The sequence below is a fragment of the Vipera ursinii genome (assembly GCF_947247035.1).
Source record: "Vipera ursinii genome assembly, chromosome: 2".
Lineage (NCBI taxonomy): Eukaryota > Metazoa > Chordata > Lepidosauria > Squamata > Viperidae > Vipera > Vipera ursinii.
In genome coordinates this window covers 54,254,760-54,282,700 of record NC_139513.1, presented here as the reverse complement: position 1 = coordinate 54,282,700, position 27,941 = coordinate 54,254,760, and the positions used below count along the sequence as shown (strand labels likewise).

The window sequence follows — 27,941 nt, the reverse complement described above, 5'->3', positions numbered from 1 at the left end:
TTCACTATGCTTTCAGACACCCCCAAGACTGCATCTGCATGCAAAGGTATACTACCTATTAGAATAGGAATAGAATAGAACAGAACAGAATAGAATAGAATAGAAGCTGTAAGGGCCCTTATAGGTCTTCTAGCCCTGCTCAAGCAGGAGAACCTATACCATCTCAGACAAGTGACTGTCCAGCCTCTTCTTAAAAACCTCCAGTGATGAAGCACCCATGATTTCTGGAGGCAAGCTGCTCCACTGGTTAACTGTACTCACTGTTAGGAAGTTCTGAACATGGACATTATTTGTTGTTATTAGTTGTGAAGTCATGTCCGACCCATCCCGACCCCATGGACATTATACAGAAGTCTTATTTCCATTCTCTGTGAATTTGTCCAATTTCTGTGCATTAACTTTTTTAGAATTGACATTCTTTGATAGAATTGTTTATTGTTAAATTTTTGCAGCCTCCCCTCATTTTATGTAATTTTCTGTATGATAATTCCATTATATTAAATCAGAAGTGATGTTTGAACTCTTTACCGCTTAGAATAAAACTTTCCATCTGTGAAGGACCAAGAGTGGCCGTTCTAGAAGATGAATCTCTGAAAGTCCTCAAGTTCATACACTATGGTAATTTAGGAGGGCAACCTCAAGAGTGAAGAATGGGAAATTACACAAACTGATATTTATCTTAGAATGTTTTCACTATAGCTTTAATCTCAATTTTTTGCTATTATGATCAGAAATATTTCCAGAGGCTTCAGGAAAGGAATTTGGGGGGTATATGTAATTCTAATAATGACTAAGGAAAATATATCTTCTTATTAGACTCTGTTGATGCCATGAATTGCCTTATTTGTGAATTTTATCTACTAAGAAATGCATTGTGGAGATCTTGATTAATTGACTGACTATTAGTGATTCAGAAATTCTTGCCTTTTTTGGTTGAACTTTCAGACCTTCCTAACTGTACAGTTAACATAACTTCAGCTAGCAAGCTCATGTCTTACTTAGTGAATTCACTCACTTGTTCATCTCTGTCTAAATTGAGCTATTTAATCCATCTCCATTTTCTGCATTATAACTCTACAGTATATATTATAGTAAAAAAATTGTCAGTATATCTATATTAACTTGATTTGTCCAGTCTCGTGGCATCATTCAAAATAAATGAAAAGGCCAAGGTTAAAGTTTTCAATTATTTCACACAGAGAGAAAAATTGCACTAGAACCTCCACTAAAATGTATTCACATTCTCCTTCAAGAAAATTGAGCAAATGAGATTACTTAAAAGCTGGACAATTTTTTAATTTATTTTTTCTCATATTCTGTATTAAAAGGAAAATCAGTTATTACTGATGGTTGTTGCCGTATTAAGTTGAACCTTAAAGGAGAGTTTGCCTTATTTACATCTTGCCATTACATGAAGGAGGTGAGAATGTATTGAACTTGACTTCCTTCCTTTTCTTGATCATGTCAGAATGAACATTGATCCTGTTGCTCTTGCAGGGAAAGAATAGAATTGTTATAAATGTTTTTTATTTAGACAAGGTACCTGCACAAATATACCAATGTATATTTATTTACTTTCTGTATTTATATGCCACTCATTTCCAAACTTGTAAGGAATTGCAGTATATTCTTGGTTTTTGTAGCCTCAGTATGTCACTGCAAAGCTGTTCATTTTTTTGTTGTAACTTTATTAAAAATTACAACTAAAAAGGTAAAACTAATACAAAATTAAAAAATAAAATAATACAAAGGATCTTTTTCCATAGCATTCTTGCAGCCTATTTTTTTTAAATCAACTTGCACATCAATCTCAGCCTGTCCAATAAAATTTGTTCCTGTTCGATAACACCTTTTAAACACTGTCTCTAGTGGTAGACATTCTTAAAATTATCCATTGTTCAAAATTTCCTTCAGTATGCTCAATGTTAAAATGTTTTGCTCCCTTCTGTATTAGTAAGTCAAATTTAAGTGTTTTTCTCTTTTAATTTTAATATTTAGTTCATTCTGGTTCTCTCTAGTGTCTAAACTCTCATTCCTTTTTTAAAGAGAATTAAAACAAAAGCATTTTTCCTTGGGAAGAATTCTTATAATTAATTCCAAAATCTTATTTCAAATCAATTTGGACCCTTAATCCATTTGTATTATTCAAAAATCAAAGATCTAATTACCCTTTCATTATTTATTCCAATACACACACACACACACACACACACACACACACACACACACACACACATATATATATATATATATATATATATATATATATATATATATATATATATATATATATATATGGATCTTTGGTCATTTGGGTTTTTTCCCACGTAGAATTGAAGGTGTGTGGCTTCAGGCTGGTGGCTTCAGCTTCCTTCTTCTGGGAGAAGCATGTGGTGGTGGCTGTTTGTTCCTCTTTTTTAAACTGCCAGAGGGTGTGTGTGTGTGTGTGTGTGTGTGTGTGTGTATATATATGTGTGTGTATATGTATATATGTATATATGTATATGTATGTATGTATATATGTATACATGTATGTATGTATATATGTATGTATGTATGTATGTATATATGTATACATCAAGCCTGATGATGACGGATGGGACTCCGTCGAAACGTTGCGCCCACACCTTTAGTTCTACGCGGGGAAAAACCCGAAAAACCAAGGATCCATATATATATAAAAGCCTTAAACATGTATTCAAAACTTCTTTCTCTAACAATTGAAGGAGATTCACCTGGTGCTGTAACACCTGTTGATTCAAAAGTTCCTAATAGTTGAAAAGCAGTTAACAAGCAATTTGCAAAGGCAATTAGAAAAGGAAATATGAAAACCCAGTGTCCTGTCTTAAGGCACTGACTGTGGTTTGAGCAAAAAAAAAAAAGTTATTCCCTCATTTCCCAGATCTCGAAACACACCACACTGTCGTTTTGCAGTCTTATTGTGAGTAGCGACTGTATGAAGTGCCCTTATCTGGAAAGGAATTACAAACAGCCAATTAACTTGCCGGCCCTTCATTCTGCTGTACTCATTGTTCTACTTTTTAACTATGGAAAGCTGCTGTTGGTTTTCCATTATTTGATTGGAAATAATCAAATCTACTTAGCTTAGTTTATCCATGAATATACATTGTTTGGTTTACTTGAGATTTGGCAACTAAAAGTATGAAAGAATAACAATCCTAAACAAAGATTTTTAGTTTTTGTTGAACATAGCCCAATTCACACATAATGGACGGATTCACATACAGAAACCCATCAACCACATTATAGCTTAACTGGGGCCATATGTAAAGTAATATGAAGAAGCAACTCATCCATAGATGATTGTTAGAGATATAAAAACAAACATAATAGCACTTAAATATTTTTTAAAGCATATGGGAAAACCTACTTTCACAGGACTCAATAATAAAGGAGCTTTAAGTGGAAATTCTAAACGTTTTGTCATTTATTTATGCTAGTCTTTCTCAAGCTGATGCCTTCTTGATTTATTTGGGGCTACAAACTCCAGAATGGCTGGAAGCTGTTTTCTGAACACATCTGCTAGGCATCATATTAGAGAAGGCTGGTTTATATTATCACTACTAGCCCAATCTGTACATGTTTAGACTTAAGGAAATTAGTTTGTACTTACTGAGCTCAATTTTTGTTAATTCCACATAAACATATTTGGAAAGAAAAGAATCCAAATTAAATTGCTCTGATTTTGCTGGATTCGTGAGTACCTTTTGATCCTAAGCTTCTGACAGCTATTTAAATTTGAGAAAAAGGCATCAGCAACTTTAGAGTTTACATCTCTTTTTATGCTATTATACTTAGACCAGTTTTATGTATTTGTTTCTTATCCACCTACATTTCTTTAGAATAGAATAGAGCTGAAAGGGACCTTGGAGATCTTCTAGTCCAGCCCCCCGCTCAAGCAGGTGAACCTATACCATCTCAGATAAGTGATTGTCCAATCTCTTCTTAAAAATATCCAGTGATGGAGCACCCACGATTTCTGAAGGCAAGCTATTCCACTGGTTAATTGTCCTCACTGTTAGGAACTTTCTCCTTAATTCCAGGTTGCTTCTTTCTTTGATTAGTTTCCAACCATTGTTTTGTGTCTTGCCCTCTGGTGCTTTGGAGAATAATTTGACCCCCTCTTCTTTGTGGCAGCCTCTCAGTACTGGAATATTGCTATCATGTCACCCTATTTCTTCTTTTATTTAGACTAGCCAAACCTAAGTCCTGCAACTGTTCTTCATGTTTTAGTCTCCAGGCCTTGGATCATCTTAGTTGTTCTTCTTTGAACTTTTTCCAAGGTTTCAACATCTTTTCTGTAGTATGGTGACCAAAATTGGTTGCAGTATTCACAGTGTGGTCTCACTAGGGTTTTATAAAGTGGTACTAATACAACAAAAGTGCGTATAGTCAAGGCTATGGTCTTCCCAGTTGCAATGTATGGCAGTGAAAGTTGGACCATAAAAAGGCTGAGTGCCAAAGAATTGAGGCCTTTGAACTCTGGTGCTGGAGAAGACTCCTGCAAGTCCCTTGGACTGCAAGGCGATCAAACCAGTCAGTCCTAGAAGAGATCAACCCTGACTGCTCTTTAGAAGGCCAGATCCTGAAGCTAAAACTCAAATACTTTGGCCACCTAATGAGAAGGAAAGACTCACTGGAGAAGAGCCTAATGCTGGGAAAGATTGAGGGCAATAGAAGAAGGGGACGACAGAGAATGAGGTGGCTGGATGGAGTCACTGAAGCAGTAGGCGTGAGCCTAAATGGACTCCAGAAGATGGTAGAGGACAGGAAGGCCTGGAGGAACGTTGTCCATGGGGTTGCGATGGGTCGGACACGACTTCGCAACTAACAACAACAACAACTAATACTTCCTGTGATCTTGATTCTATTCCTCTGTTTATGCAACCCAGGATTGTATTAGTGTTTTTGGCTGCTGCTGCACAATCTTGGTTCATAGTGAAATGATCATCCACTAGGACTCCAAGGTCCCTCTCATAGTTACTGTTTTTGAGTCAGGTCTCACCTAATCTGTACTTATAGCTTTGATTTTTCCTGCCTAAATGTAAAACTTTGCTTAAAACACATTAAAACTCATTTTGTTGGATAGGGCCCATTGTTTCAGTTTGTCAAGCAGTGGGCGAGGGCTGGATCTCTTGTCTCCTATTAACACTGACTGAGAGCAGCCACAGAGGAAGGAAGTGAACCAGGATAACATAAATCTCTGATTCCTGTCCCCCAATACCATGGTATTCTTCAGAAGAATACCATGGTCAATGGTATCGAAAGCCACTGAGAGGTCAAGTAGAGTAAGGATGGATGCACTACCCTCATCCCGATGACACCAAAGATCATCAAAAACCATGACCAATGCCGTTTCTGTCTCATATCCAGTCCTGAATCCTGATTGGTAGGGGTCTAGATAATCAGTTTCATCCAGAAACCTCGAGATGCCTTGCAACCAGCTGTCGGGCCTGGCACGCCCGACATTCGGACGGGCCGTGGAGCGACCCGCCAGACCGCCGGCGCCCGCGGAGCGCCCCGCCAGGCCCCGAAACCCACCGCCGTCGCCCACGGAGCGCCCCGCCAGGGCCCGAAACCCACCGCCGGCGCCCGCGGATTCCTGGAGGGCCGGGACGGTGCTCGGCCGTTGCCACGCCCCAGCACCCGCCTTCCCAGCACCCGAGGAAGCCACGGAGCGGCCTACCTGCCTCCAGGGACTCCCGCCAGCCTCCTCCTCTTCCCGACGAGCTGCGGCGCTCCAGAAACGGCCGCCAGCATCCACGCCGTCCTGGAAGTCCAGGAAGAGGGGCGGCCGGAGTGACAGCGCAGCGGCGGCCCGCCCGTCAGCTGGGGTGGCCGCGGACCAGCCCGGCGGCTCCCGGAAGTGGCCAACGAGCCGGGGGGGAGCGCGGCTGCCGTATTCGGCCGGGGAGCGACCTACCGGCCTTCAGAGACTGGAGGCAGAACATGGATGGGCGCCAGAGTGACTCAGGGGGTGGTGACCGCTGGTGGGTCGGGGAGGGGCTCAGGGCGCGGCTCGCGGCGGACTGGAGAGCTGAGGGGGAAGATGGAAGCGTGCGGAGCTCTGGGGGAAGAGAGGGTGGTTTGGGCTGGGGGGTGGCTTACCGGCTGCAATGGTGGTGGGGCGGGTGCCAAAGGGCGGGAACCATGGGAGGCGGTAGTTAAGTAGGGTGTGGGCGTGGTGGAACGATTAGGGGTGTGGTGGAGGGTGTCGGCTTGGCTGGCTATTTAACAGCGTTGATGATGCTGTAGAATCAACGCTGACTTCGTCTGTCTTCGAGCAACTGTTTATGAGGCTAATAAACGTGGCTTAGGAGAACCAGCTCCCGTTCCGGATTCATTCTTTTTGGTGACTCGTCGGACCGGGCCTGAAACCAGCTTCTCAACCACCTTCCTCAAAAAGGAAAAATTGGAGTCAGGTTGGAAATTATCCAACAGGGTGGAACCCAGCAATGGCTTCTTGAGAAGAATGCGGACCACAGTCTCATTAAAGTGCTGCGGAAGGAAGCATTAATCACCGCCAGGATGGGAATGTTGCATTCAACTAAAAGCCTAGTTCCCATATTATTCTTAACTCAGTAAGCCACTAACTCAGTCATAATTCCTAGCCTAACCAACATGCTGCTTTCAACATTGATCCAATTGCAAATCATGTTGGGTGGACCAAATCAGAATATCAGTATTGAAGAAACATTTACAGCACAGAAATCTGGATTAAAAGGCAAGAAAATGTGCAGCTGAGTAATGTCAGAAATCTCTGCATTTCTTTACCCCAACCCTCTGATCTTGAGCTTGACTAGTCAGCATTTTTTTCTTTTAAGAATCAAAGCTGCAATGATTACAGAGTTATAATTTTGGTTCAATAATATGGCAGTGGGCCATCTTGTCAGATCAGCTGATCATCAGTGCCTATTGCTGTTCTTTAGTTCTATTTTATGAGGGATAATTATGATGAATTTCACTAGCATATGAAATAAACAATCCTTTCCTGGAAATGGATAAGGAGGGAGGTAATAATTATTTTTCTGCTTTTAACTGTGTAAGTATTAGTCCCATAGCCTGCAATCATTTCTTATTCAGTGAACATAACACCATCTTTTATTTCTCAAAAGTTTAGAATTCTACCCTTATTTCCTCATATGAGTGTTATAAAACCAGGCCACACTGGAAGCCTCTTAAGGAGCCCCAACTATGTAGGGATTATGATCATTTATAGTCTCAGGCAATCTCAGTTGTGGAACATGGAAGTTCTACTTCCATGACTTGGTGTTACCTTTCATTCTCAACAGGTTAGCATTCCCCAGACAAAGGTGATGTACAGTTTGGGGCTCCCCCTGTTCGCATTGCTCTTGTGGCTTGAGAGGCCTTTGCATATAAATGATGTTATTTGCATTGGCTATCATAAAGTTAAACTAAATGTGCATTTGAAATTAACAACCAGACTACAGATAGTCCTTAGGTTATGATCACTTTTTTAGTAATCATTCAAAGTTATAACAGTGTTGAATGAACAATACTTATGCCCAGTCCTCAAAGTTCTGATCATCACAGGGTCATATGATTATAATATGGGCAGTCAGCAACCAGCTTACACTTACAACAGTTGCAGCATTCCACAGTCACGAGATCACCATTTGTGGCCTTTCCTGCTGACTTCTCACAAGGGGAAAGCCAATGGGAAGGTTGACCAGGAAAGTCATAACTTGCTCCCACTACTTTCTCCCACAGAGTCCTACTATGAAGTACAAATAGCAGCTCCCTGCCTGCCTGCATTTTCTGCAGGCCATTTAATTTTTGTACTTCATTAGAACGGTTGTGACCAAATTTCTTTTTAGTATTTTTGGAGGAGGTTTAAGTGTAGGAATCATACAGGAAAATCTGTATGAGGTAAACCATTACCTCAAAACCAAAAAAATGTTCCTAAAGCACACTATCAAATGTCATTCATTTTGCTGTGGGTGTTGGGATGGAGGCATACTGGAGTGCAGGATCACAGGTTGCCCACCTCAGTTTAAGTGAAGTTTTGAGGTGGGTTAAGCCTTATGTAAACCAGGAAGACATAATGCTATTGTTCTTACTCTTGGAGGTGACTGATACCAGAATCAGTTTAATATAATGTACAGCACATTGTTGCATTACAGTATATTGTTGCATTACAATATAGTGTTGTATTTAACACTGTATTGCTGAAATTGGATTAGTTCAAGAATTTATCTTCCTTGGATCCAAAATTGTTCACGGTGGCAGTTCTACTAAGATATATTTAGGACACACCACAATGGTTAACATAAATAAAATCTGGAAAAGCAGAGATATTGATAAATACAAAAAGCAGGCTAGTCTTCCTTATGTATGGACACTAAGGATGGCTGATCGAAGACGTATTGACGCCTCTGAACTGTGGTGCTGGCGAAACCTACTGCGTATACCATGGAAAGCTAGAGTAATTAACAGAGAAGTGTTAAATGATATAAAACCAGACATATCCCTGGAAGCTAAAATCATAAGGCTAGGACTGATTTACTTTGGCCATCTTATGCGTGCAAATTCATTGAAGAAAGCAATGATGTTAGGAATGGTTACTGGACCAAGAAGAAGGGGCAAGCAAAGAATAACACTGAGGGATCCTTAGTGCTGTCTGAGCTTGCTCGTTTTCTTGCAGACGTTTCATTACCCAAATTAGGTAATATTATCAGTGGCTTGATAACATCAAATTTGATGCAAAGTTGAATATAAAACAACTGAAAGAAGCTGTGATTGACAGGGGTAGCATAGAGAGCACCTCCTATAAAGTCACCAAGAATCAGGCACAACTAAATGGTTAAAAACAACAGCACATTGTAAATGGAGTATAGTTTTTCTTAATTTGGTGACTGCCAAATGTGTTGGATTTCAGTTCTAATAGGCCCTGCACATATCTCAACGGTGCCATGTGGGAGAAAAACTGTAACAGAATATAATGTTTGTGTCTGGGTTGGGTTTCATATGTAAGTCTGAGAAGAGCAAAATATGAACTACTTTTGATATGGCAGGTCACTTTTCCTTTTCTCCTTCTACAGTTGGCCATGGGCAAAGTGAAGGAGACCGTATGGTTGTGTCCGACTTTCACGTGTTTGTCAGAGACAGCTTGCAGCACATAGATCTTATGAAGAAGGATCATCCAGGTGTTCCTGTGTTTCTTCTGGGGCACTCCATGGTAAGCACACTATCCTTCCTCACGGAGCCTTGGCCTCCTATAGAGCAGCAGACGCTGTTTATTTTGGGTTAGGATTCTGAAGTCTAACAATTAATACTGGTGCCAGGAGGGTTTTTTATTATAGCCTTTTCTGCTTCCTCTCCTTTCCCTTTTTTTGTTTCCTTTTTTTCTTTTATTTTCACAGAAGCAGTGGCTACGTTATTGGAGTTATTTGTAAATAGCTGCCCACCTAAATGTAAACTGCACAGTTGCTAGTTCTAATGTGAAATTACAGATGTACACACCATTCCCAAGGCTTATTTCCAATATTGAAGAGCTATGAGCCTGGAATTTCTAGAAACGCAAGTGGAAAAATACACGCTTCTTATTTTTCCAAAAAAAGGAATGATGTGATACAAATGTATGTTTTTATGTACAGTATATGAGAGAGGTAAAAGACAAAATGTTTTGGAGGTTCTCTGATGCTCTAATGGACTTTACATGGATTGTTGTTCTCATAATTTTCCCAAACCATAAATAAGCCAAGAGTTTGTTCTTTTTCAGACAGATACGTACAGAGACAGACCAGACAGACAGAAAGACAATAGATTGTGTTGTATGTCCCCTTATTCATATTGGTTAAAATGTTTCTATACCAATTAAGGACCATATTCATTTTAAGAGTGAGTTTCCCCATTTTCTGAGATTCTCAGGTGTTCTTAAAGGGAAGGATGAATATAGCATTGGAATACATTTTTGCAGTGAAAAGAAAGGGAAAGGAAAGGAAATGGGCAAGATGAAAGCCAAAAATGAACTTCAGGGTTGGGAGCCACAATTCAGCTTTCCAATGCTACAGGCTACAGAAGATCTTTTGATTGTGAATGAAAATCACAAATGTGGGCAGGGCCCAAAGTTCCAGTTCCTTGGGGAGGCTAGATAAATAACAAATACTCCCATTCATACTTACGATCCTTGTACGTTGAAAAACTTGGAGAAAAATTGCATTGCCAGAAATCAGCCATTTTCTACCAAATTTTAGCAGAGTATTCTTAGGATGCACCAATAGCTATAGATCAGGGGTGTCAAACTGCTAGCCCGTGGGCCAGATGCATCATGGAGAAACCGCACCCACCCCATTGCCGGCAATGGAAAAAAAGTTGCGATATGTCGCTGTTGTGTATATAGTGGGGTTGTTCAATGACGGCATGGTCACTGACAACACCAGGTGGTGCCAGTCAAGCGTCCGGATTGGCTAGCCAGCGTATGGCAGGAAAGTCCGATGTTGAGATTGGTTTTAAGTAAATCTGGAAAGGTACTTAAGGGGCTCCGGGGAGCTCCATCCTTTGTCTTCGTCTTGAACTCAATAAAGGCTGTTTGTATGAACCCTTTGTCTGCTGTCTCCACGTGGTCCTGAACCCACTACTTTACAGTGGCGACGAGGATGGGATGCTGCTTACCGAGCTGAACTACTAGCAGAATTACCAGGAAAAGGGGAAAGAGAAAACTTTCAGAAAATTCCTGTTGAGGCAGCATCAAGGACCGACAGCAGCATGTCTAAACTTGGGCACATCCGCGAGTTCGACGTCTGCTACCCAGAGCGCTGGGCATCGCACTTGGGTCAAATCGAAGGCTACCTGCTGGTCAACCAAATAACTGAAGACCGCATGAAGGCAGCGGCTTTGTTGTGTCTCAGCGGGCCAGCCATCTACAATATAGCCGTCGGTTTGTTCAACCCAGCAGCCGTCACAACCGTGTCGTACGCCGACCTCACCTGCAAACTGAACACCCATTTCATGCCAAAGAGGTCTGAGCTGTTTTGGCGGCTGCAGTTTGTTTGTTTGCAGCTTCCAGGGGAATCTACGACCGAATTCATCGCGGCGGTGCAACAAGCCGCCTGCATGTGCAAGTTCCCTGACCTGGAAGACCGGATTCGCGACTGAATTGTATTCGGGTTGAGGGATGAGCGGCTGCAGCAAAAGGTGGTCACCAAACCAACCATAAACCTGCAAGAGTTCATAGATGAAATAATGGCCCACAAGGTGACCAGCTGCAGGAACTCTCTCTGACCTAGCAGCAGGAGAGCGTTGCGGACGGCGGAAGCGAGGAACCCGAAGAAGAAATGGAGATCGATGCAATCTTACAAAAACTTGAGAAGACCCAAATTCGGTGCGACATTGGAGGAAGCCAGAAGAAACCACGGAGAGCCAACAAATATTCAAAGTACCCAAGCTACAGCCCTGAACAAAAGTGTGCCAGCTGCGGGGGTAGCCATTCAAGGGCGACCTGCAAGTTCTGCAGCGCGAAATGCCGTTCTTGCGGTAAAACCGAGCACATTCAAGCAGTCTGCCGCAACCACAACTGGGACAGTCTGAATGAGCTCGATGCATCACCATCAGGTACAGAAACCCTGCCATTCTCAGGCGCTGAGCCCCCTTGGCCCCCGGAACAAACAATTGTGGGGAGAGGGGAAGTGGTGTCCCACTCCGAAATCAACCAGCTGCTCAAGCCAAAAATTAAAAATAGAGGTCCGCTTGCAAGGAATTCCTTGCAGGATGGAAATTGATTCGGAATCTTCTGTCTCAATAATATCTTATGAGACGTTTCAATCGATCCGTGGCCAGAGCAGGCAGCGGATTCCCTTAAAACCCACCAAAATTCAATTAGCAGATTTTCAACAGGCCCCAATTAAATAAGGGGAAAGGCCACCTTGTTAGTCAGTTATAAGGGGTTCCAGGGTCCATTGGATGTGCTGGAAACTGAGGGCAAGAGGGCTAGCTTAGTAGGGCTGGACTGGTTCGATGCCCTGGGCATTTGGCTGGGGAGAGTTAATACCATCCAGGCCAGGAGTCTCGAATCCGTCTACAAAAAAATTGCAGACGTTTTTGATGGTAAATTGGGCAAATACACAGCCCCCCCATCAAGTTTAATTTAAAACCCGATGTCCTGCCAGTGCGAATTAAAGCGAGGAGAGTTCCGTTCGCTCTCAAACACAAGATTGAGAGCGAACTGGAAAAGTTAGTTAGGCAGGGGGTTTAGGAGCGCGTGGAAGGGGGAGACTGGGAAACCCCCATTGTAACTTCCTTAAAATCTAATGGTGAAATTAGAATATGCGCAGATTACAAGGCCACGGTAAACCAGGCCTTAAATCTGCATGCATACCCGGTTCCAATGGTGAAGCACGACCTCTCGGCAATACAGTCCGGCGCCATCTTTGCTAAACTCGATTTGGCACAAACGTTTCAGCAGCTCCCCGTTACCCGGGAAACGGCTGATGCCCAGACGATAGTGACGCACAGAGTGAACCGCTTACAGTTTGGCATCTCTGTGGCTCCTGGAATCCTTCAAGAAGTGATGGAAAAGACGCTGAAAGGTATTCCTGGGGTCTGCCCGTATTTTGATGATATTTTAATTGCAGGAGAGTCAGAAGAAGTTTTAACAGATAGGCTGCAGGCTGTGTTAGGCAGATTTCATTCTGCTGGGCTCAAACTTAAGAGGGAAAAGTGCAGTATAGGAGTAGCATCCACGGAGTTCCTGGGATTCAGGATTGATGCACAGGGCATTCACCCCACCGACTCCAAGATAAGGGCAATTAAGATGGCTCCTACTCCAAAGAACAAGGCAGAACTGCAAGCTTTCCTGGGGCTACTTAACTTTTATCATGCATTTTTGCCCCACAAGGCAGCTATTGCAGAGCCATTACACAGATTACTGGATAAGAAAGCCCCTTGGAATTGGGTCAACGATCCATGATAACAGTTTCAGGAACCTTAAACAACTGCTGTCCAGCAATTCAACAGTCACACATTTCATTGAGAACAAGCCCATCTGCATAGCGTGTGATGCATCCCCTTATGGGGTGGGCGCAGTATTAAGTCATTTGGATGAAAATGGAGAACAAAAGCCGATTGCTTACTATTCCAGAACACTCTCAAAGGCAGAGAGGAATTACGCCCAGATTGCTAAAGAGTCCTTGGCCATAGTTTCTGGCATAAAAAAATTCCATGACTACCTATATGAAAAAGAGTTCACCATTTTCACTGATCACAAACCCTTGTTGGGGTTGTTCACAACTGACAAGCAAACACCACAAATCATGTCCCCAAGAATGTTAAGATGGTCTATATTCCTCTCTGCCTACACGTGTAAATTGGTCTACAAACCAGGGAAGGAGATGTGCCACGCAGATGGGTTAAGTAGGTTGCCTTTAGCAGTTGGTGAACCAGACCCAGCACCGGCGGGTCAAATTTTAGCCATCCAGGAACTCCCTGAATGCCCACTTCCCGCTAAGGACATTGCTGCTGGCACAGTGACTGATAAGGTCCTGAGCAGGGTGTTAGCTTGGGTAGTATTGGAATGGCAAGAAAAGAGCCCAGGCCCTGAGTTTCAGGCATTGTTTATGAGAAGGCACGAGTTGTCTTCACATAAAGGATGCCTTTTGTGGGGAAGCAGGGTTATGATTCCAGAAAAGCTAAAAGATAGGGTCCTACAAGCCTTACATGAAGGGCACCCAGGTATAGTCAGAATGAAGGCTTTAGCTCGGAGTTATTTGTGGTGGCCAGGCCTGGACAAAGCAATTGAGGAACAAGTAGCTGGTTGCTACCAGTGTCAAAAGATCCAGACCAGAGCAACCACATGCTCCGGTGCATATGTGGGAGGCAACGCATACCCCTTGGTCTAGAGTTTACATAGATTATGCGGGACCCTTCCAAGGGCAACTCTTCTTAGTGGTCATGGATAGTTATTCAAAATGGTTAGAGTTAGTTCCTGTTAAGAGCATGACCACAGCCAAAACAGTACAGGTGCTGAGGGGGCTCTTCGCCACGCATGGTCTGCCTGATGTGTTAGTCTCAGAAAATGGCCCACAATTCACATCTACTGATTTCCAGGCTTTCACCAGGGCCAACTTGATTAGGCACACCATATCCGCGCCCTTCCACCCGTTGACCAACAGACTTGCAGAACAAATGGTAAGATTGACCAAGGACGCCTTGAGATGCATCATCACAGGTGATTGGCACCAAAGACTGGCCCAATACTTACTGGCACACCTTGCACTGCCACTGGCAAAAGTCCGGCAGAGCTGTGTTGGGGCAAGCGTCTCATCACGAAGTTGGACAGACTTCACCCTGATAGAGTGGCCGCAGAGGCAGAGCAACCCACCCCCGTCAGGGAGATTGGCATTGGCGAGCAGGTGTGGGTCAGGAACTATGAGTCTGGGGACATGTGGGCTCAAGGGGTGGTGGTTGACAAAACTGGGCCCTTGTGATATATTGTAGAGGGGGAAGGGAGCCGTCAGGTCAGAAGACACATCGACCAACTGAGGAAGCGGGCTCCTGAAAAACAGCATCTTGAGCAAGCTAATCTGTCACCACCATTAAACCCTGCCTTTCAGTCACCATCAAGGGGTAATCTGTCACCGCCATTAAACCCTGGCCTTCAAGCATCACCAAGGGCCCCAGTCGATCATCCTCATCGTCTACTGGCAGATGGCCAAGGAAGGCTGGAGGTCAACACTGACACAGAACACTGCTCAGAGACTTTTGACTGGGCTGGGCAACAACCGAGCCAAGCATAGGATGGCAGCATGGGGGTGGAGAACCAGGGCCTGCCATCCGCCAAGGATTCAGGGGTTAAGGACAGGGATCAGCCTCTGAGACGTTTGTGCCGGGCTCTGAGGTCACCGGCGTACCTGGAGGACTTTGTGTGGTTCTGAGGTCAAGGGCATGGGTGGTCTGGACACATACATAATCACACTATAACATGTTAGCATACTTGTTTATTGTTCTTATTATGGGGGAAGGGGTGTTGTGTATATAGTGGGGTTGTTCAATGACGGCATGGCCACTGACACCACCAGGTGGTGCCAGTCAAGCGTCCGGATTGGCTAGCCAGCGTATGGCGGGAAAGTCCGATGTTGAGATTGGTTTTAAGTAAATCTGACAAGGTACTTAAGGGTCTCCGGGGAGCCCCATCCTTTGTCTTCGTCTTGAACTCAATAAAGGCTGTTTGTATGAACCCTTTGTCTGCTGTCTCCACGTGGTCCTGAACCCACTACTTTACAGTCGCGACATATCACGTGACATTACGAGTTTGACACCCCTGCTATAGATGGTTTGCCCCCCCAATGCAAGGTATATTGAAAGAAAAGTAAAAATTTGTCATACCAAAGAGATGTTTACAGAGGGAGGAGCACTAATTCTGTCAACCCAAAAACACAGTGCAGCTAAATCTACCCTTTTTTCTTGAACAAATTTTGTGTGGAATGTAAACAGATGAAAGGATAGGTGGACAATTCAGCAAGGGTAATGCCTAAAGGTATATCAAGAACTAAGGTGGACATTGAACAGACTTGTGATACGGGAATGGATATATCATTACTCATCAACTTTGAATCATTTAATACAAGAATAAACCATGTAAAATAAAAGGTATCCCCAAAAGTTATGTTATTGTTTACTCATAACACATATAATATTCTATGATGTAGACTTTGTGCTACCTTAGAGTAGAATTTTTATTTTTACTACAAAGGATGCATAACCCCAATCATAGCTTGTTCTGAAGGTTTTAAGCTAGCTAACAAAAGTTAAGAAGGGTCAGGGATGAAAATACAAAAGGCTGTCTATGTGAGTCAATTGTCATTCACTTCAAAGGAATGGTTTATCATCTCTGAACTTTAATACAGCTGTGGAATGTATCAGTGACTGCTTGTACTCTGGAGATACAGTGTATGTGTATTCATTTCTCATTCTATTCATTTTAGTTATCAGCAGAATTCAGATTTTTGAAGGCAAAAAACCCAGTGAAAGCTAGGCAAGAAATTGCTAATGATCTACTTTACACATATACACAGACACATACAGACATTTTTTTTCTTGTATACAACCAAGGCCTTAGCTATCACTACATCCCATGGTAACATGCAACAGAGACATATGGTACACTGTAGGAAATTACATCATCTATTACTTCTTTTAAAGTTATATACAAATGCATTTTCATTAACTTTGAGAGTACAACAAGAAATCTGTAATTCTAAACCTTACTCCATTTTTGCTTTGAATTCAAATCCAGATGAAAGTGGAAAGTGGTAATTCCTGTTAATGCTCTGGATCACTTTGCTCATGCTCAGGTTAATCATTTCCAGTTCCTTCTTTTCAAAAACTTCCTTCTTTTCAAAAAATATACTCTTGGTTTATGAAAGAGCATTGTATAAAAGCGATGGGGACCTGCATGAAAAAAATAACATTTTTTGCTGAGTATCTTCAAACAAATCTCAAAACATTTAAAAAAAAATAACTATGCAAAATAATAGTCAAGAAATCCCTCCAAAACTGGAACGAATCAGTCCAGTTTTGAGAGATTAAGTTGAGAGATATAAGAGATGAAAGTTATGCCTTCAAATTCAGTGGTGGGATTCAAATATGTGAACAGCCAGTTCTCTGTGTGGATGCCACTTCCAGAAGTCAGTTCTGGGCCTGGGCCAGAACTCAACAAAAAATTAGCTACCGGTTCTACCGAACCGGTGCGAAACAGCTGAATCCCACCACTGTTCAAAATCCTTTGTTTCTTTCATCTAGCCGGATTATCCAAAACTTAAAAAAATGGCCCTAAAATAAACGTTCTTCATCATTCTTTGCTTTAAACCGTACATTTTTTTAATGAAAGCACATATTAATGTCTTAATAATCTAACATCAAGGTATAGTTTGTCTTTCCCTTTGGCTTCTGTTTCATCCCAGAGCTTGGCCAGACTATTTACTTGCCATTCATTTCTTTCTAGTTGCATCATTCCTTAACTCACTGTGAATCTCTTGATTTACTCCGGTCTCCTCTTCCTTTTCCTCTGTTTTTGGGCCTTTATGGACATGCTGGGAGCCATTTTTTCCATACTGCTGGACAAATGCTGTCTTTCCTCTTGCATTTTATAAAAAATCTGATTGTAGTTTGAGGGAGCAGGGAAACTGATTTACAATTCCTTTTTGGCATTTTGGGTTTCTCTTGTAAAGGAATAATAAATATGAATTTAGTATTTAACAAGAACCTAATAGCTGTATTGTGATTCCTAAGATTATTTCTTTTGTGCAGTTGTATTTCTGGGTATTCCACTGTTGTACAATGCTAGAAATGGTATTGAAACACCTTTTGAAGCACTGCCACGAGGCTCTGCTGCGAACAGCAGGTGAATTGCACAGGTGATAAACACACGCATTCATTACATAAATTCTGAACTTATCACCTCCATAGTTCCTTTGAAGTTTTTTGTCTGTTTTTTATATTGCTGGTTGGAATCAGTGGTACATGATAATGGAATTGATCTAAATTTCTCTTTTTCTGGTTACAGAAGGAAATTGAAGTTAGTTGTAGCTCATTGCCAGAATAAATTGGCAAGGTTCCCAAGACAGTAACCTTGATAATGTACTTGCCCATAAGTGCTTGTCATATATTTTTGTTATATGGGGGGTGGGGTGGAGGGGAGAGCAACCATGACACTTCAGGTATTTCTCAATTCCAACTCAGTTGCCACTCCAGTCAGCATGCCACTGGTAAGACATGCTGAGAGTTGTAGTGTTGCACAAACTTCCCACCTCTGCTTTACTGAGATCAATAGTCTTAGCATTCATCAACCCATTGCTTGCTTTTTCATTTCAGGGAGGAGCCATTGCCATCCTCACCGCGTGTGAAAGACCAAATGACTTTTCAGGCATGGTATTAATTTCTCCTTTAGTAGTTGCAAGCCCTGATGTAGCGACACCGATCAAGGTAAAAAAAACAACAACAGGTGTTCATTTCATTCCAGGCACGCTATCTAAATATATCAGCTAAAAATCTTACTGTCTTGAGATAATATCCCTTTCTTTCACCAGCCAAAACTCTCCATGTGTGGCAAAGCACTATTTTCTTTTTTTAAAAAAGTACATAAATTTAAGACTCTTTCTAAAATTGAGTGTAAGAATGCTGTGGTCAGTGTTAAAGCTGAAGGGTTAAATACATAATATAATAAATGAAGATGTCCTTTTTCTCACAAAAAGCAGAATTGCAATTTAGAGCAAGAACCTTGCACTAACCTTTTCCATTTCCTGTAGATGTATTTTGACAAATCTCTCTTCTGAAGCTGCTTTTGTTCCCTCAGTTTCCAGACGCATGATCTCTGGCTAAGTTCCCATGCTATGCTACGCCTTAATGCAGTTTGCTTAGACTGGTGTGTGAACTCTTTGTGGTTTGTAAACCATGGTGTTTGACTGATGAAGCCCTGTGACATGTTCAGAAGGCATGGTTAAAACAATTCATAACCTAGCACAGCGTGTGCAGCTTTCTCTGGGCAGAAAGCCACTCTTACGCTTTGAGTATCCCTAGGGCTGCACTCCAACGTGCAATTGGTTGGACCAAGACAAAAAAAATTTCCACAGTTGAATGCAGTTAATAGGATTGCTCTCCTCTCCTGTATTTAACCCGCTTTCAGTCATATTAAAAATGCAGTCTGGTAACGATTTGTGGAGGTCTATTAGAAGTATAGAGACCTCAGCTTCTGTACCAACCTCTATTGGGTTGACTAGGGTGATGGATATGGGGACTTTTTGGTGGGGGTTTCAAATTTCGTTAGCTTCACTTCGATAGACAGTTCTAAAAATAATTATTTTAAGCAGGTGATGCTGATTTATTAAGTGTGGGAAGGAAAAAGTAACAACCAGCCTCACAGCTAGTCAGCTGGTATCACTTAATAGTATGGACTCATTCATGGAGCTTAATCTCAGTCTACAGTCATTTTTTATTGTGGAGAAATTTCCTCCCTTGATAGTTTCTGAATGTATGCATACCATATACTATCACCTTACCTGATATTGCGCAATATGATGAATCAGACCAACTAAGCAGACCTGATAAGAGTATTGTATATAGGTAGTCCTTAACCTACGGTCACAATTAAGCCCAAAATGTATGTTGCTAAGTGAGAAAGTTATTAAGTGAGTTAGCCCCGTTGTATGGCCTTTCTTGCCACATTTGTTAAGTGAATCACTGCATTTCTTAAATTAGTAACACGGTTGCTAAGTGAATGTGGTTTCCCCATTGACTTTGCTTGTCAGAAAGTTGCAAAAGGGGAGCACGTAACACTGCAGCACTGCAACCGTCATAAATGTAAGTCAATGGTCAAGCATCCAAATGTAAATCACATGACCCTGAGGATGCTGCAATGGCCATAAGTGTGAAAAATGGTCATACGCCCCTTTTTTTCAGTGCCGTTGTGACTTCGAATGGTCACTAAATGAACTGCTGTAGTTTGAGGACTACCTGTATTCCATTTCCATCTTCCTAGATCTTTATTTATTAAACCATGTGATGCAAAAACTTGTAAAACTCTCTTTGGTCAATGATTCTCATTACAGCTCTCTTTTGTTAGCAACTCTTTAAACTAGCTGAGTTTTTCCCTGGGCTCATGAAGAACCTTCTTTAAAGGGCTTTCACTCCTGCCTGCTCGTAATCTGGATTGTTGCCCCATAAATTATGTAGATAGCAACTACAGTGATAGCAACAGCAACAACCTGGATGTGCAGCCACATAGTCTAGTCTTTACCAAACTTTAATGAAAACTTCTTGCTTAGGAGAGGTTTGGATGAATGCAATTCAAAGCAAATGTAAGACAACTGTTGCCTAATAACTACCATAACTACTTATAGCATTAGATTAGCTCCTGATCTTGATTCTTCCAGAGATATCTAAGAAAGGAAGGCTGATGGGACTGAGGATTAGCAATATCTTTATCTCATAGATATGATTGGCTAAGTTTTAAAAAGCTGAATATTAACAGAGTCTGTTTTTCAAACATTCCATTAATAAGCTATTTTTGTGAGGAGGGCCTCTCTCCCATATGGCTAATTGTCATTAATTTGTGAGATATTAATTCAATAAAGCATCCTTTCTATTAGCCTGTTTGGGTAGGCAAGGCATTCAAACCGGTCAGTCCTAGAGGAGATCAACCCTGACTGCTCTTTAGAAGGCCGGAACCTGAAGTTGAAACTCAAATACTTTGGCCACCTAATGAGAAGGAAGGACTCACTGGAGAAGAGCCTAATGCTGGGAAAGATTGAGGGCAAGAGAAGAAGAGGACGACAGAGAATGAGGTGACTGAATGGAGTCACTGAAGCACTAGGCATGAGCTTAAATGGACTCCAGAAGATGGTAGAGGACAGGAAGGCCTGGAGGAATGTTGTCCATGGGGTCACGATGGGTCGGACACGACTTCGCAACTAACAACAACAAGGCTATATTAACAATCATAGGCTAAGAATTAAACTGTTTATATTCTGAAAAATTCAAAAATTAATAGACAATATCTGTACATGGAAAAATCAGTTTAATAGGCCATTGGGTAGGAGGGCATGTCCATTAAGCCTGAATGTCCATTAAATCCAAATTTATGTCATTTATGTAATTATGCTAGTTATATAATTTGTCATTTGTGTCAGTTCACGCCATTGGGCTTATCATATGATGATGTAAATTCACACAAATTATGCTAATTTACCTAAATCCTCTGCACTATTTCAGGTAAAAGTTCTGTCCATTGTCTTCAAAGTCCACTAAACTGGGGTTCGATAAAACGAAGTTTCACTGTATTAGGAACAGAACTCTTCATTAGCTTAAATATTCAGCAAAGTGGAAGAAAAAGATTGGTGATGTTAAACCAACAAAATCTAATATGGTAAAAAGTTGGAGAGTCCTAGGGGGAATATTAGATGCCACAGTTACACGTCACAGCATAGCCCTCTCTAGACAGGGGCAACATAACTTGCATTTCCTGTAAAGGCTTCTGAAATTGTGTCAGCTTTGAAACTTTCTGTTCTGGGAGAACTTTTACTTTATTCTTTCATCATTAATACGATATATTTTTCCCACAGTCCGTAGCAATCTTTGATGCAGGAGGATCAGAGAATGTTATGGATATTATTACATTTAATGGATTCATGGAAAAATCAAGGTCACAGATTTCATTTTACATTTTCCAGGAAACATTACTGCATGCAGTAATGAATGTGACCTTAAAATAGGCCTGGCAGAATATTTTCTGGGTTCTTGTTGTTTTTAAGTGATGACCACTTAATTAGAAAGTAATCTACAGAAGATCAGAGCTAATTTAGCATTGGGGTCAGTTATAGAATCCTGTTAGTGGAATTTTTTTTTGAAGTATTTTCTTCTTTTGGCATCTTCATATTTTTGTATTTAACTCCCAGAAACTAGCTGTTTAATAGATCTCGTTAGTCAATGTGTACACATTTTTCTATTTATTTGTATCCCTGCTACAGAATGTGTTTACCATGTTTAAAGAACTATACTGTAAATCACATAAGCTACAATTTTCACTGTAGGAAACTAAAATACAACTTGAATAGCAAAAAGAAGGAACCCTGGCAAACATCCCTGACTTCCCTTGAAGGGTGGAAAAGCTGGCTTTCTCTCAACTTCTTCAGCTTTTTTGTTGTCAGGAACAAATGTAAGAGTCCTAAAGTTGAACAAAGAGGTTTTAGGGAATAATGCCAGTTGCATCAAGCTTTCCCTTATAAACAGTCCTGAGAATCTTTTCAGCCTCTCTGGTACCTTTGGAATAAATTTGTTGGCATTCAGGAACAGATCTTCAGGTGGAATACAGTAATAATGTAGTGGTTAAACTAAAAAAAAAGTTTCTGCCACCTGCAAAACTGTCTTCTATAATTCTATTCTTGCCTGACAAGACACTAATTATATTTTTCTCCTTCAGGTATTTGCAGCTAAAATACTTAACTTTGTCCTGCCAAACTTGCCTCTGGGATCTATAGATCCAAATGTCATTTCCCGGAATAAGAAAGAGGTGAGAATTGTATTGCCCTGAAAATCAATGTATTGCCCTGTGATAGTTTGGCTTCTTCTCATACAGTATGAGTAGATCATAAGTGAGCAATTCCATCTTGGTACAAATCAAGCAATATATCAAGGGAATAGAACATACTTATAATACATATAAAGAGAGAATCAAGTACAGGTAGTCCTTGTCTTACAATCATAATTGAGCCTAAAACCTATGTTGCTAAGTGAGACCCTTGTTAAGTGAGCTTTGCTCCATTTTATGACCTTCCTTGCCACAGGTGTTAAGTGAATCACTGCAGTTGTTAAATTAGTAACCTGATAAGTGAATATGGCGTCCCCCATTGAGTTTGCTTATCAGAAGGTTGCAAAAAGTGATCACATGACCGTAGGACACTGCATAGATATGAACCAGTTGGTAAGCATCCAAACTTTGAACATGTGACCATGGGTTGAAAATGTGAAAAAATGCATAAGTCACTTTTTTCAGTGCCGTTGTAACAGTCATTAAACAAATGTTTGTAAGACAAGGACTACCTGTATTATACTGAAAATGAAAATGAAATGGCCTCCTCTTCAGATATTTTTATCAGCAGTCTGAAGTAGGGAAGAGAAATTACAAAAAGGATTGTCTGTACTGGTTGACGGATTTGTGTAAAATCTGTGAGGTACATCTGATTCCATCAGTCTGCGTGACCTGCCAGCTTCCATTTATGCTAAGGATAAGTGTTTTGATGAGAATGGAGGAAAAGCATAAATTGAATCATTGCAACACTGTTTTTGCTGTCGCTGTTTTGAAGGAAGAAAAGATGTGGCGTTTAGCTTCCTGTAGAAGAATTACAATACATTTAAATGATTTAGGTCTCTATGACACCGGTGAGTATATGATTGGCAGGTGTTAATTTATATTTACATTTTAATTTATTTATCGGTCTTGTATGCTTCTGCAAGTACCAGAGTCTCAGTGGCTAACCAAGTATAAAAATATACGCAGATTTTTAAAATGCCACTTTTCCGGTAGTCATGAAGTATTCCTGTTGGCCATTTTTCTTCTATTTTTTATTTTTTTTATTCTACAGACTAGGTAAGTCCTGTTAAAGATTAATGTATGCTGATGAAATTCTGATGTTGATAATGTTGAAAAAAGGTATGATATCCATATAAAAACAGAATACCAGCAATGCAGTAAGAATATAATGCTCAAACATGTTCAGCCTGTTATATTTATTATGTATGTTTAATGTGAAGGTCAAAATATTAGTTTCAGGAGGATAAATTAAAGCACTTTTTCTGGGGGATATTATCACAGATTTGATGTGGAATTAAAAAAGGGAGCAGGAGCATTCTGCCTCCCAGCAATTTTGTTAAAGGACAGAGGGATAGTAATCCATGTAGCAGAAATAAATCATCTCTGCTATATAGTAATAATAATAATTATTATTATTATTTATTAAATTTTTATACCGCCCTTCTCCCGAAGGACTCATATAACTTTATTGTCACTTTGAATGTACACCAATCAGCATACATCAAAATGAAATTTCACTGCATACAGCTCTCAAAGGGTCACCACCTCTGATATATACTCCTTGTTAGGGGCCCGCTCAAATTTCACATTGTCTATTTTAGTCTCTAGGGAGTGAACGATGGCACACAGGACAGATAGAAATGGGGCTCCATGTGGATTAGCCCTCAAATTCGCTTGTATTCTGACAACCTCGCCTTCTTTCCTTTTTCTGATCCTGACTCTTCCACCTTTTCCTTAAAGAGGCCTTGCTTCTTTTCACCCCTGGAGCACACTGCCGCCGCCACCAACTCCTCCAAAAGCCTCTCTCTCTTCCTCTGGGCCTGCCGACAGCCTCATCCAGTTCCTTCGCTCCATAAGCTCCAGGTCCTCTCCTCCTCTGCCTCCTCTGGAAACAGCCCTGATTTGCAATACAATCCATCACTGGGCCAGCAGTCAGATCTTGCTGCTGGTAGAACAAATTCAAACAGCACTAACGACTTTTAACGGTCTCACCAACAGTTCCAAAACAACTAGCAACTCGCCAGGCCAGCAAAGATTGTCGGTTGTATGTTACCTTAGTTCTACCATGTTGCTCAAACACATTAAAATCTTCCTGATCATGTGGCCTATAGCCCTTACTATCCCTCCCAAAACTATTCGCCTTCAAGAGCCAATGCAGCCGCAGCCATTCCAGGCGCCGCCATCTTAGAACTATTTATATATTATAATATATATTATATTATATACTATATTATAACATGACTGTTATAAGTATCAGGAACTCAGAAACAGTGTCATGACTGCTATTTATTCTCAGGATCAGTGAGAAGTAGAGATCATTTAATAGAAATTATTATTGTTGTTGTTATCATCATCATCATTATTATCATCATCTCATAGACTTTCTGTGAGGTTGGATGCCTGCACAGATATGAAAGCTCTGGTCCATTCTCAACCACAGAAGCTGGGTGACTTTGTCTAAACCAGGCATGTCAAACTGCCGGCCCATGGCCCAGATGTATCATGCTGAAACTGCACCCACCCCATTGTGGGCAATGGGGAAAAAGTCGCGATACGTAGCATGACGTCACATGACATCATGACTTTGATATGCGTGGTCTAGACACTCTTTAAGCCCAAAGTACTTCACAGGATGGTTATTAGGAAGAGGGAGATGTGTCCATCAGCTGGCACTCCTGAATGAAAAGCAGAAGATTGACTGATTGATCAATCAATAAATTAAGTAATATGACTCACAGAGTAACAAATTCTGCCATTACATGTCACATATGGTAGAAGAATGTCAGTTGTCAGGTTTGTGTTATGATGTACCTTTTCTCACCAATTCCCCTTCCTCTGTTTTTCTCCTGAGTACACCTTTATATTACCAGCCTCAATCCCTTAAGAATATTAGGGAAGTTGTCCAATGAACCTAATGACATTGATGATAATAATAATAATAATAATAATAATAATAATAATAATAATAATAGTTGGAAGGGGCCTTGGAGGTCATCTAGTCTAACCCCCTGCTCAGGCAAGAAACCCTATACCATTTCGGACAAATGGCTATCCAGTCTCTTCTTAAAAACTTCCAGTGTTGGAGCATTCACAGCTTCTGGAGGCACGTTGTTCCACTGGTTAATTGTTCTAACTGTCAGGAAGTTTTTCCTTAGTTCTAGGTTGTTTCTCTCCTTGATTATTTTCCATCCATTGCTTCTTGTCCTGCCTTCGGGTGCTTTGAAGAATAGCTTGACTCCCTCTTCTTTGTGGCAACCCCTTAGCTATTGCAACATTGCTATCATGTCCCCCCTTGTCCTTCTCTTCATTAAACTAAGGTAAAGGTAAAGGTTCCCCCACACATGCGTGCTAGTCGTTTCCGACTCTAGGGGGCCGGTGCTCATCTCCGTTTCAAAGCCGAAGAGCCAGCGCTTGTCCGAGGACGTCTCCGTGGTCATGTGGCCGGCATGACTAGACGCCAAAGGCGCACGGAACGCTGTTACCTTCCCACCGTAGTGGTCCCTATTTTTCTACTTGCATTTTTACGTGCTTTCGAACTGCTAGGTTGGCAGAAGCTGGGACGAGTAACAGGCGCTCACTCTGCTACGCGGCACTCGGGATTTGACCTGCCAAACTGCTGACCTTCTGATCGACAAGCTCCGCATCCTAACCCACTGAGCCACCGCGTCCCGCATCATTAAACTAGAAATACCCAATTCCAGCAGCCGTTCCTTATATGTTTTAGCCTCCAGTCCCCTAATCATCTTTGTTGCTCTTCTCTGTACTCTTTCTAGAGTCTCAACATCTTTTTTACATCATGGTGACCAAAACTGGATGCAGTATTCCAAGTGTGGCCTTACCAAGGCATTGTAAAGTGCTATAAGGCCTAGCTGTATATTTTTCTACATCATTATCAAAATTTAAACTGCCATGCCAAAATGCCCAAGAAATTATATATGCAGTCAAAGCTGAATGATGTAATAAAATGGGTTTTGGATGTATCTTTTAAGCAAATTAGTAAATAAACTACTGTATTAATAGCCTAAGGGACGCGGTGGCTCAGTGGGTTAGGACGCTGAGCTTGTCGATCAGATGGTTGGCAGTTTGGCGTGTTGAATCCTGAGTGCCGCGTAACAGAGTGAGCGCCTGTTACTCGTCCCAGCTTCTGCCAACCTAGCAGTTCGAAAGCACGTAAAAATGCAAGTACAAAAATAGGGACCACTACGGTGGGAAGGTAACAGCGTTCCATGCGCCTTTGGCGTCTAGTCATGCCGGCCACATGACCACGGAGACGTCCTCGGACAAGCGCTGGCTCTTTGGCTTTGAAATGGAGATGAGCACCGGCCCCTAGAGTTGGAAACAACTAGCACGCATGTGCGGGGGAACCTTTACCTTTACCTATTAATAGCCATTCACCTTGAGATACCCTCCTACTATACAGAGCAGGTTTTGAGATATTTAAGAACCTAAAAGTTTGACCATGTTATTTTATCTGCTACTTTTAGTTTGCTTCTAAAAAGCAATATGTAAAAGATCTGCAGTTTGACAGAAATAAGTCTCCAGCTTCCTAATATCACCAACATTCATCATTGCAGAATACAAGTTCAGATTGTGCTGGGAACAGCCACTATTTACATGTTGAATACATTCATCAAACAGACAATTTCTAGTCTCTATAAATATCATTGGGATAGTCTCCAAGAATTTCCTGATTTGTTTGTGTTCATAGCAGTTTGGTTTCTAAAGCAGAAACTGAAATTTAGAAGGATTTGAGACATTTTAGGGTTTCCCCTCCCCCCCTTTCTGGTTAGTTAAATCTGAATCTCAATTTTTTGTTATGTGCTGGAGAAGTGTTCCCCAGCCTGGTGCCCTCCAGAATTCTTGAGCTACCGCTTATGAGATTCAAATGACATGGAACTCCTTAGAGTTGTAGGGTGAAACATGACACCAAACGTTATCAAAATCTTGGTAAAGACTTCTTGATCTTCATTTGGTCTCACATGCAATAAATAAAAGATAATATATCCTCCTCTGTTTATTTAATTTATATATAGCATCTCACATGTGTATCTCTGAGTGACTCATAAAATTAAAAAAATGAGCAGCAAAAGTAAGAAAAAGAAGTAAAAAAGGCAACAAATTAAAGCAATTAAAAGCAATTAAATGTAAAATATGGGAGATTATCAATCAACAGCTTATATAATCATTTCACCTGTCCATACCTCCATGAGTTTGGCATGCAAATACAGAGTTACTGTAGGAAGGTAATGCTACATTAACAGTTTTAAATTCAAGACAACTCTCATAATCCACATCAGTGAAGTCCAAAGGACACAACTGATTTTGATTTGTGGGGCAAATGTGGTCTGATGTTACTGAGTATCAGACTCAAAAAGCTTTATTAGCTCTAAAGTGATAAGACGACCTAAAAGGGATCTTAGAAATTTCCAAAACAAAATCTGAAAGTATTCTTTGAAAAGAAAATAATAAAATGTGCAGAAGTTATTTTCAAGACTGGATGGAACACAACTATTTCTATATACCTGTTTGCACATACACAGATAGATATATAAATTACACGCTGGTCATACTAAGCTTGACTCAGTAATTTGTCAATATACGCTGAAAGCAAGAAACCTATACATTAGAAATCTTCAAACAACTTTGATTGTAAAAAAAATACTAGGATAAAGCTATTCCTCATTTAACAGTTATCTCATTGAGCAAATGTTTACAAACATGGCATTATTTTTAAAAAAAAACATTTTCTGACCAATGTGTGCATTTACAACCAAATTTCGTGCACTTGGCAACAAAAGCCAGTATAAAATTAATCACTTTTAGACAGTGGCACAGCCTGATGTAAGATTCTAATGAACTAATTAAAGTCACAGATCTG

The 27,941-nt window shown here is 41.0% G+C and overlaps 1 protein-coding gene across 1 annotated transcript in view; it reads left to right on the top strand.

Moving 5' to 3' along the window:
* Window positions 1-27,941, top strand: part of MGLL (monoglyceride lipase) — a 113,237-nt gene that overhangs the window by 70,860 nt on the left and 14,436 nt on the right. The window contains exons 4-6 of the mRNA XM_083354329.1: window positions 9,084-9,220; window positions 17,851-17,961; window positions 21,953-22,042. Of these exons, the coding sequence (XP_083210455.1) occupies window positions 9,084-9,220; window positions 17,851-17,961; window positions 21,953-22,042 (338 nt within the window). The remainder of the gene's footprint in view (window positions 1-9,083; window positions 9,221-17,850; window positions 17,962-21,952; window positions 22,043-27,941) is intronic.